The sequence below is a fragment of the Sylvia atricapilla genome, chromosome 3 (assembly GCF_009819655.1).
Source record: "Sylvia atricapilla isolate bSylAtr1 chromosome 3, bSylAtr1.pri, whole genome shotgun sequence".
NCBI lineage: Eukaryota > Metazoa > Chordata > Aves > Passeriformes > Sylviidae > Sylvia > Sylvia atricapilla.
In genome coordinates, this window is record NC_089142.1 from 96,288,255 (window position 1) to 96,299,177 (window position 10,923).

The following is a 10,923-nucleotide window of genomic DNA, read 5'->3' on the forward strand; positions in this document are numbered from 1 at the left end:
TCTCCTGGAGATTTCACCGATATGTGAGGGCACTTATCTAGCTCAGTTTTGACATGGATTGAATTAACACATTATTATATTTACTGCTTGTTTTTCTAAGTTTTTACAGGCAGACAACACGACTGTTGCACAACACATTGGCTGTTTAATCTAGTTGGGCTCATATTCTGTCTGTTCCTCCCTCATTAGCTAGAGCAATCGTCACCCAGCCTTCTCTAGCGTTCTGTGAGATCAAATTATCGCTCATTATTTCCTCCTAATTGCAGAGGAAGAACCTCACACCTGTAGCAAAACAAGCTTCCCTGAAACACCCACATCCTTCCAGCATGGATGCCCAGTTTCACCTTTCAGTACAGCTCCTTTACTGCTTGGTTCAGTCAGTTCCTGAAGAGTTAAACCAGAAATAATCTTTAATACAAGAGCGCTGTTGAAAGAACCACCTATGCGTGCAAAGCTACTCGGTAAGACAGGCCACATCGCCTAGGGGAGGATGGCAAAGAGAAACACTTTAAAGCACCCTCAACTCGGACTAAATAGGTATTAAACTTGTCGGGATTTTCTGTACGTACTCCAGACTATCAGAACAACAGAGTATGGATTTCACGGGGCATCCCTGGCACTAAACCCAGGTATTTATTTAGTAGCAGGTGTACTTTCAAAGGAAACTATTTTACGTCACCACTTTCACATACAGTGTGCTGGAAACTAAGGAAAAGCTGCTGGGCTTTGCTTTTATCTAACCGCAGCTGACAAAATCGGTGCAGTTTAAAAATTTATAGCAAAACTTCTCAGAGGAGGTGGTGCTCCGTGTGCCTTTTGGAAGCGTTTAAACACAGACGCCTCTCGGAGCCAGGCAGGTTTAGCACACACCGCTCCCGAAACTCTCCCGGCCGAGGTCGGGAATACCTGCCCCGAGAGCTCCCAGGCACCCTGAACCGTAAACAACATGGACACCATCTTCCCTGGGAGCCAGGGCACTCCAAAACAAAGCCACCCCCACGCCCCAGAAGCAGCGCGTCTCGAATCAACTTTAAGAACTCCGTACCATTAAAAACAAAATGAAAAACAAAACAAGAAATGAAGAAGAAGAACGCGGGAGCCAGACAAAGCGCCCGTGCAGCCCGCGGGAGCGGGGCGAGCAGCCCGGGGAAGCCTTATCCCCCGGCAGCGGGGCGAGGGAACAGCCCCGGGCGCTGCGGGCCCCCTCCGCCCCGCGCCGCCGCCGGGGCCCCGCGGCCCCCCCGGCCCTGGCTCGGCTCCAGCGGGCCTGTCTAACAAGTTGATCCCGGCGTGAAAGAGGAAGAAAAGGAAAACCTGGGAGGGGGAGGGGAAGCCCCTGCGCGGCCGCGGAGCCCAGGCTGAGCGAGGGAAGGAGGGTCTCCTCCCGCCCCCCTCCACGTCCGCAGGATCCATTTTCCCTCCCGCTGCCCCGCTCCAACTTTCCGCTCGCCGCGGCCCGGGACTCACCGGCATCATCTTGGAGCCGAACCGCATGGGGGCGGCCGGTGCTGGCCCCGCACCCGGAGCGGGGAGCGGCGGCCCGGGGCACGGAGGGGCTGCGCTGCCGCCGGGACGACCTGTTGCGAGGGACACCCAGCTCGGCCCAGCCTCACCGCCTGCCCTCGGCTTTGTTCCCACCGGGAATCGCTCTCCCACCGCCGCCTCCACCCCCGGCTCCGCTCCGAAACTAACCCCGGCCCGGCGAGGAGGAGCCGCCGCGCCCCGCCCGCCGCCCACCCCCGGGAGGGGCCGGCCCGCCTCCTGCCCCCGCCGGGGGTGCCGGCCCGGAGCTCCACGAGGGAGGTCAGAGCTCCCGGGGCTCGGCACTCGGCGGCGGCTGTGACAATGCGGGACCCGTGAGAGTCCCCACGGGTCGTCTCCTCCTGCACACCGCTCCGAAACGCGCCGGTTTCGGGGCCCCGCGGAGGGCAGAGGCACAACGCAGCCTGGTTTTCCCTGGATCGGCAGCACGGAAGCGCGGGTGGGAAGCCACGGGCCAAGGTCAAGCTTCAACAGCAGAGCCTCCCCTAGCCAGATCTGTGAGTCCCTACTGCCTCAGGCGGACCGTCCTACACATGCCTTTTAGCTCCTCGTTTATGCAGTCAATGGAGCATCCGTGCCCAGGACACGTTTTATTTTTCTGGTATTTTTGGTTGTACCCGGTGAGTCGATCGAGTCAGACCTCACTGAGATGACAAACTCTTAGTTGGGCTGTCCAAAAAACATCCCCGTGAATCTTTTGCACTCACTTAAGAGGTGGAGGGAAAAAGTTCTCCCTTCCTTGGAGCAGTGTGCAGGACAGTCCTTTCAAACCCAGGCACTTTGCTAGCAGCACTTCAGAACCTTACGCAAGGCTTGGAGAAAAAGCATATTTAATCAACACCGTTACAGGGCTCTCGGCAGGAAAAGCAGCTCCATACGTTTTTTCCCACTCGTATTAAAATCTTCGCAGTAATTAGGCAGGATAAAAGCGGAGGGAATTAGAAGTTCCCAGATGAAGGAAGAGCAAAACACGAACCTAATTTGTACACAAATATCTCTTTTTCTAAAGCAGTAAAAAAAGTTTGAGGCCATTGATAAGGCCCCCCCCTCCCACCCCGCCTCTTCCCCCAGGAACTCCTAGGCGGTAAGGAAGCACTGTTTAATACAATACTGCTGCAGTGAGGGGCACAGGGATAAAGTCCCGGCCGAGCCGAGCCGTGCCATGTCCCCCCGTACGTGTTTGTCCCCATCCCGGGGCGGCTCCCGCATCCCTCCCCCCACACCCCGCGCTCCACGCCCCCGCGCCACGGCCGGCCAATGAGGAGGCGCTGCCGCCGGCATGACATCACCTCCCCCGGCGCCCATTGGGCGCCTCGCGAACACAGCGCGGTGTCTCCTGGCAACGCCGTGACGTCACGGCCCCCGCCCCGCAGGCGCCCCGGCCGCGTCCCGAGCAGCGGCTCCCGCTGTCCCGCGGAAAACGCGCGTCTCCGGCGGGGCCGCTGCCGTGTCCACATGTGGTTCTTGGACTCTTGGACTCAGGACGGGAAACGCGCCGCGCGAACCGCGAGCAAAGAGCCGCACTGCTGTTCCCAAACCCCGCGGAGATCCCACCGGCTGAGCGGATCTGTGAATTCCAGCTCTTTCCCGATTTGCGCCCGTTCCGATTCGCTTCGCTGCCCGCATGCATGGGTCAGCCTACGCACAGAAGGTTTATAAAGCTAGTTTTCATTTGCTAGTTTTTTTAAAACTCACACTTTAGATTTATCTTACAGGATAAAAATGTTACAGGTCAAAGCAAGTGGCAATGGAGAACTGAAATTCTTAGAATCGTAAAGCAATAGAATCACTGAGTTTGGAAGATCACAGAGTTCAATCATTAACCCAACAGTGCCACCTCTGCCACTAAACCATGTCCCTAAGCACCGCATCTCCATGTCCTCTGAGCACTTCTAGGGAGGGTGACTCCCTCACTTCCCTGGGCAGCCTTTGAATTGAAGACATTTCAGTGAAGACATTTTTGCCAATATCCAATCTAAACCTCTCCTGGTGCAACTTGAGGCCATGTCCTCTTGCCCTATCACTTTGTTACTTGCGAGGAAAGGCCGACTCCCATCTGGCTACGATCTCCTTTCAGGGAGCTGTAGGGCACAACGAGGTCCCTCGGATCATCCTTTGCTCTGGGCTAAACAACCCCCAGTCCCACCTCAGAAGCCTTAGTGCTCCAGACCCTTCACCAGCTTTGTTATCTCTCTTTGAACACACTCCAGCCAAGGATTCTGCAAATCCCTATGAATTTTTAGAAGCGTCTAGCTGGTAAGGGATAAAATCAGGAGTGTGATCTTTTAATGTACTCCCTAAATACAGGCACAAATAATTCTAATAATTAAAATATTAAAATAACAACTTTAAGCCTGTAAAATAAACCTGGAAATGGTTAGGTAAAAACCAAGTAGAAAAGGTGTTTCAGATGAACGTATGTGTGAGGTGGCCACATTTTGCTAGCACAAGCCTCTTGCAGGCCAACCCACAGAAATCTCTTTTGGCTCAAGTTTTAACTTTGACACACAGAACTACAACCCCATCCCTGCTAAGGAAATGAAGCTCCAAGGGGTGCCCCTATTTATTTCCAGTTCTGTGCAGGCTCTGTGACTCATACACTGCAATGAAGGCTCTCAGTGCCATCTGGTCTTGCACTTTAGCTCCCGGCTCCTCTCCATCACAGGCGACAGTGCTGGCCAGGTTGGCAGGTAAAGTGGGGCCAAAACCACTTGTCCCCGTGCCTATCTCAGCAGCACTGCTCACCCTTCCTAGGCCACCTCACATTCCTGCCTCTCACAGCTACTGAGACATGATTTCACTGGAGAAGCATGGCATGAATTTCTCACAACAGGTCATTAATTACAGGAAAGGCTTTTTGGTTTACGGGCAGAGAGTTGATGATTCCCCCAGAGAGGGCAGAAATATGGGAGGGTTTCTGACCACAGGTTCAACCTCCAGAGTGCGGGCAGTTGGAGATAACTGTTGGAGTTGGAGTCATGCACAGGAGCATTGGCAAGGAGCAGCAGTTCCCAGCCCTGCATACACAGAGCTATCAGAAAAAGGAAGAGGAGATCCACAGGATCTGGAGCCAGTGGCATGGACAGATGAAGCTGGGCACCTCTCCCCTGGTTCCCACTATTTTTGGCGGCCTAAGCAGAGCATGGGACACTTGACCAAGGCCACATGCAGTTCCCTAGAAGTGTTCACAGCAAGGGTTCTGAGGAAGTTCATACTCCTCGAATGGCTTGAAAAGTATCCAAGAAAAGGAAAAGTAAGTCCACCAAACCACTAAATAGAAATGTAGCAGAATCATTCTTCTTTCCACAGGGCACCTACTTGATTTGAACCACAGAAACCTGCAGTAGCAAAGACATTAAAGATAGTATTGGTAATGATAATCAGTAGAAATAAACAGCATCGTCTTTTCTTGTCATTAGTCTTTTCATACAATGGGATCTGCAGGACAGGGCTGGAAAAACTCTGCTGTATTTCATGTTCTCAGCACATTACTTAGAACTCAAAAAACTCCACTTATTTCCTTCAGTGCTGTATTTGAGCAATTTTAATAGTAACTTCACATCCTCTGCTCTACCAGACTGCCTAAAACTACTTCCAGACCATCCAAGTCCCCTTTTACAGTCCTGATAAAAATTTTGAGGATTACCAGATAACATTCCTTTTGCAAGAACTCATAAGAATTTAAAGAAAAAAAAAAAATAAGCTGCACCTGCCGGCTGTTTTTAATAAACCCTTCAATTCTTCAGCAATATGATTCTTAGACTGTTTCTAATACAGTCATTTCAGAGGGTGTTTGTCATAAATCAAGAGAGCAGCCATAATAGAAGGGCAAGCTGGGTTAGATTTGCTGTCCACTGCCACCTACTGTTAAAACTTCACCAAGTCAGACTCGTGAGCTCTAATTCCGAAAGGATACGATTTAAGAGCCCAGAAGGAAGGAAAAGCTTTGGAGTTGAGATTACTGCGGTGAAAAGAAAAAAAGAAAAGGAACATGCCAAGAGAATTGCTCACCTAAATTCATCAGACTGTGGCACAGCAGCTTCACAAGTCTGGATTCTTTCCAGCAATGTTGAAAATCTGGCACCTAATAATTACACTCACTCTTAAGCTCAAGATAAGGTTTTTCCAGGCAGTGATTCAGAAAAGACCTCCACTGCTCCATGTTGTCAAACTTCCTCACAGATAAAATGGAGCTACAGAAGAGAAAACCCATGGTTTAACACTTTCAGCACTTACATACAGTTCTGCTAATCCACTAGCTGCCCTCTTGTTGCTGTTAGATTAATTCCCACTATTTAATGCTGCATTCCTACAATTTAATTTGTTTTCAAAACATCAGATAACAGACCCTACAGCAGAAACAGTTTGGGGGAAAACATGCAGCAATAACTGAGTCTATGTCCCAGCTCGAAATGTTCCCTAGTTCATAGAACCATAGAATCATTAAGGTTAGAAAAGACCTCTAAAGTCATCAAGTCCAACAATTAACCCAACATTGCCAGGTTCTTCACAACTGTTGGGCCACAACTATCCATTTTTTGAACACTTCTGGGGCAGTGATTCCATCACTTTTCTGGGCAGCCTGCTCCAGTGCCTGAGCAAGTTCCAAAGGCTGCAGGTAAGATTTATGAAATCTTTTAAGAAATTTGCTAACAATGTTAGGTAGAACATCCCATGTTATTCCAGTGGCTGCTTCCAAAGCAAAAGCCTTTGGCCTATGCCACATTCCAACTAGTATATCAAGAAGCATTTAGCAAGAGTAAATTTTAAATTAAGACACAATGGCTTGCCACAATTTCTCTCAGTCCAGTTGTCTAAGTTGTAAAGTTTCCTTGGACATTGAGGAGTGACGGAGCAGACATACCTTCTTCCTGAAGAAAAGCCATTTCTCTAAACTTGTGTCTGGCAGCTGAGATGAGCCTCTTTAGGGAGTTTTCAGTGCATGCTTAATGCAGAACATCATCAAGCCGCTATCTAGATGTTGTGTGCTTGGTGCTCACACCAAATCCATTTTGGTTGTGGCATGAACTCCTTATTCACATGCAGATGAAATCCATTGAAAATCTAAACAAATAATGTCTTCTGTCACACTCGTATGGCACAGCTGAAACAAAATCTAGACTTTCCTAACACAAGGAACAGTTCAGTCCCTCACTCAGGGGCATGAGAGCCAGTGCCTTGCTTTGTAATAGCACTTACAATGACACAAAGTAAACATGAACTTCATTGGTCACTGTATGCAGGAGCTAGTCATGCACATAAGCAACTACATGAGACAACAGAGGTTCAGACTCCGTAACTTTAAAGTTGGTTAAAAATTATTTCTTGCTTAACTTGCATGCTCTCTGTAAACTAACCCCATTATCTAAGTTATCTAAGTTGTGACAGTCCCATATGCACCCACTGTACAAAGTACATACTCAATCATGTTACTCACTAAACTAGTAATTGTACAGAGCCAGCAGCGCTCAGAAAATAGTTCAGAAATTTGCATCAAATTTGCTGCAACCTATTCAGGCCTTAAGCTGATCATTTAAATACAGTTTCAAAGGCTGATTCTCTAAAAATAGAAAGTGTCATTAATATCACAAGCATCACTCACTTTAAACAGAAGTCTTCAATTTATTCCAGATCAACTAGGAATTATTTAACTTCAGTAAAATAAAGCTCCTCCAACTTCTCAAGTTCCTTGCTGGAAGAAAATTCTAGTTTCCTCACTCAAAATTCTTTACTATGTAATTTAAATTCAGTGTGGGGTTTTTTTCTCACAGGTAATTTAACGACCAGCCAACTAAAGCAGGTCAGCACTGTGTCTTAAAAAGAGAAGAAAACAACTTCCTTTTCCATTAGTTCCCAGCATCTTTCCACAAAATATAGGCTGGCACAAATTAATGCTTTGTATGCATCATATACAGCTGCTATTCTTCTGAATAACTAAATTATATTCACTACACTCACTCTGGATCCCTGTCGATTTATCTGAGCACAGATCCTGACAGAAGACCCTCTGTAACAAAATGTCTGTTTAGGGCAATTACAGCGATTTGGGAAAGCTGTATCTGCCTGCAGACACTCACCAGCCCCATAAGGGCTCCTCCCAGTGAAGGAAAACAGGGAAGGAACTGAAACACATGCTCATTAAGCACAAATATATTCAGCTGTTGGAAACAAATTCTGTGATCAAAATCCCATTCCTTACCAGAAACTTTAAGACATTGATTAGCCATAGAGTGACCCTGGACCTTCATTCCAGATGGATGTTTGGAGGATGTGGAGAGTTAAATGAACACTGCCATTTTGCTGTTGCCTCATCCCTATTGCTCAGCTGCCAAGACACCAGACTTAGCTCATGCTGGCAGTCCCTCTGGAGTCAAGAGAGAAAGAAACCAGAAGGATTTCAGAAAATACAGAATTATTTCAAGATCAGGCCCCCAACAATTTATTTTTTTTTGTAAAGTGACTGCAGGAATGAGCAGACCATGTCTCTGTAAACCTCTTCTCATGGTTAATTTATCTATTTTCTTTGCACTTCCTCACACAGAGCTGTAGTCTGTGATATCCTGTGCCTCAGGATATCAAACTCTGCTTTAGATAACCTAAACATGGGCAGACATGGGCACATCAAAATTATTGGTGCAGTTTGTTGTGTCTGTGTTATTTCTCCAAGCTGAACTGATGAGACACAGAGACCTTGTTGATGTCTTTACTGAATTATCTTTATCATAGTGCAAATATGTGGTAGTATACTGAAATTAAAGGAATTCCTTGGAACTTACATCAAAACTGAGCCCTTCCTCATGGTGAAAACTAATTCTGTGCCCTAGGGATGGCAAACACCCTACAAGAGAATAATACAGGGAGTTAGCAAAAGTCATGTTATCCCAATGAAAGCCTCTTATTTTTTTATCTAAGTGTGGTCACCAAGGTTACCTCCGAGTAGAGCTGTGTGAGGGCGTGTAACCCCACCAAGGCAACTTGCTACCAGTACTTGATTCTGCAGCCCTCCTTGGGGGAGGTACTGTGACTACACAAAAATAGAAAGGGTATTTGTCTTGTTTTTTTTATCCCCCAAGTACATTAGTTTACCTGATTTGTAGTTAGTTATTAGTAGTACAGAATTAATACAGTAAGTGTCTACAAATCTCAATTTTCCTGTGGATTTGAAAACAATTTAAGTTAAGTATTTTCTTGAAACTTGAAACAGAAAAATGTATCTGATGAAAGCTTGACTGTGCAACATGCCTGGCCTACATAAACCACTCAAGATTAGTCTGGTCTCGACATTTTCAGTTCAGAAAAATCTACAGAGGCTGTATTTTCTATCTTCCTCTCTTCTACTTGTTTTCCTTTTGCTTCTAACTCTCATCTCCCATGGAACTTTATATTCTTCTGCCTCTCAACATCAACACCTGGTTACCATCAGATCCCTAATATATAGTATTACAAGTAAATTAAGGGGTGGATGTAGATTTTAGAGTCAGTTTCTCGACCAGTTTATTATGCAACATGTAGCACTACTGGGTCCAAAACTGATTAAACTGCAAAGGATCCAGTTAAATATTTGCATTGATTTAATTAAACTGGGATTACAATCATATCTGAAGTTGACTCCATACCACAATCTTTACTCATTTACCTATTGAAGGATTAAATATTTCAGCTGCAAAAGATTAATATGTTCAAATTTACCTGCTGTCTGTATTTAACAACACTCTCAAAAGAAATTTAAATATAACTTTTTTTCCATTTTGAATGCCTTTCACAAAAAGACCTTTAAGCAAGAAAGACTTTACTCTGCCTTAGTGTCCAGCAGCCTGAATGAAAATACAGCTGTGTGAATAGACCAGACTTCTTTCAAATTTAGCATCTCTTTAAAAAATCCCTAATATTCATGAAGTGAGCAAACTGCTGCCCCAAAGAAGAAAACATATCATGTGGGAAAGCCTTTTCTATTTTTCTATTGATTACACTAATTTAATTAAACAAATCTGTTCTCCTCCCACCCACCTTCTGCTCTTACCCTCAGTTTTTGAGCATGTTACTCCTCTCTGCTCCAATATTCCACATCAACATGATAATTCCTGACCTACTTACTCACTTCCCTTCACCTTTAACCCTGCTGTTAATTTTTCTCCCCACTCCCATCTTCTCAGATGTCTGCTTGGTCGCTCCTGCTTCTCACTCTCTCGCTTTCTTCCCTTTCTTTAATTTCTTCTCCTTTCTCAGATCTCATAGATACAACTTGACTTGTGTTTGAGACAGGCTCCTTCCTCTTCATCACAGTTCTTGCTGTTGCTTGCTTCCAACCAAAATATTCCACATAATTTCAGGAAAATTTCACAGTCCCTGCTGACCTGAACACACTGCACTCCAATCAGCTGGGAGCACAACATGTGGTCCAGAGTACCGAGACATCCAAATTTCATTCCCCCAAACATAAATGAAAATATTATGAGGATCTTTGCATGAAAGAAGTGAAAAAATTCATTTTGCCTAACACCTTCTAGTGAGTCACTGAGAAGTTAAAAAAAAAATCAGTCCAACTGCACTTATAATTCTAACATGGTAAAATCAAAACAATGGCTATTTCGGGATTTTAAAATTTAAAGCTATTTCAAGATGACACATGACATGTGACATGTAAATAGATTCTACATAACTTTATTTCATCCCTTTCAGAAAGTATTATCAAGTTTTATGGCTTCACAGTATCCCAAAATAACTGAGAAGTTCACCACTGGAGAGTTGGTAATGGGGGTTTTGTGAAAGTGCGTGAGAACTGTGTTTTTCCAAATTAATGCAAAGTGATGCATGCTCAGAAAAATGACACCAGATACACTGGGGAAGGACATGAGTCAGAACCTGGAAGGCAGCAGAATTACCCTACTTACTAAAATAAACTTATTAACTGTTAAGCTAGGTATATAGTCAGCATAAAATATATATTGTTTATTGTATTTATTCTGCTTGGTGATATGATAAACATACAGTTTATATTTATTAAACATAGAGCTGTATCTAAAAAACTGAAATTGTTTAAATGGTATGACCAAAAAAACAAACAAACAAAAAAAAGCTTTCTTGAAACAATGTGAAATCTTACATGCTTAGGTAAGATGAAAAACTCCACTTCCTTTTAAAGCATCAACACACTGCCAGCCCGAACTTCACGTGCCAAGTCACAAGTTCATCAAGAATTCTCCTGAGCGAGTTTTAAACTGCTGACAGTGCATGTGAAAGGAGATCAGGTCTGAAAACCATGCACAAGAATAAAACCCTTGTTGCAAGATAGCAGCATTGACGAGTTGAGGGGAGGGAGCAAAACACTTCCAGATCCATACAAGGCACACAGTGTTCTGCTCCCAAAAAGGAAATATTAAT

At 45.3% G+C, this 10,923-nt stretch overlaps 1 protein-coding gene across 1 annotated transcript in view; it reads right to left on the reverse strand.

Annotated features, from left to right (window-relative positions):
* The window catches only part of TP53BP2 (tumor protein p53 binding protein 2), a 51,763-nt gene extending 50,091 nt beyond the window's left edge, over nucleotides 1-1,672 (reverse strand). Inside the window, exon 1 of the mRNA XM_066316258.1 lies at nucleotides 1,468-1,672. Within this exon, the coding sequence (XP_066172355.1) occupies nucleotides 1,468-1,494 (27 nt within the window). The 5' untranslated portion in view covers nucleotides 1,495-1,672. The remainder of the gene's footprint in view (nucleotides 1-1,467) is intronic.
* Between the last annotated feature and the right edge of the window lie 9,251 nt (nucleotides 1,673-10,923).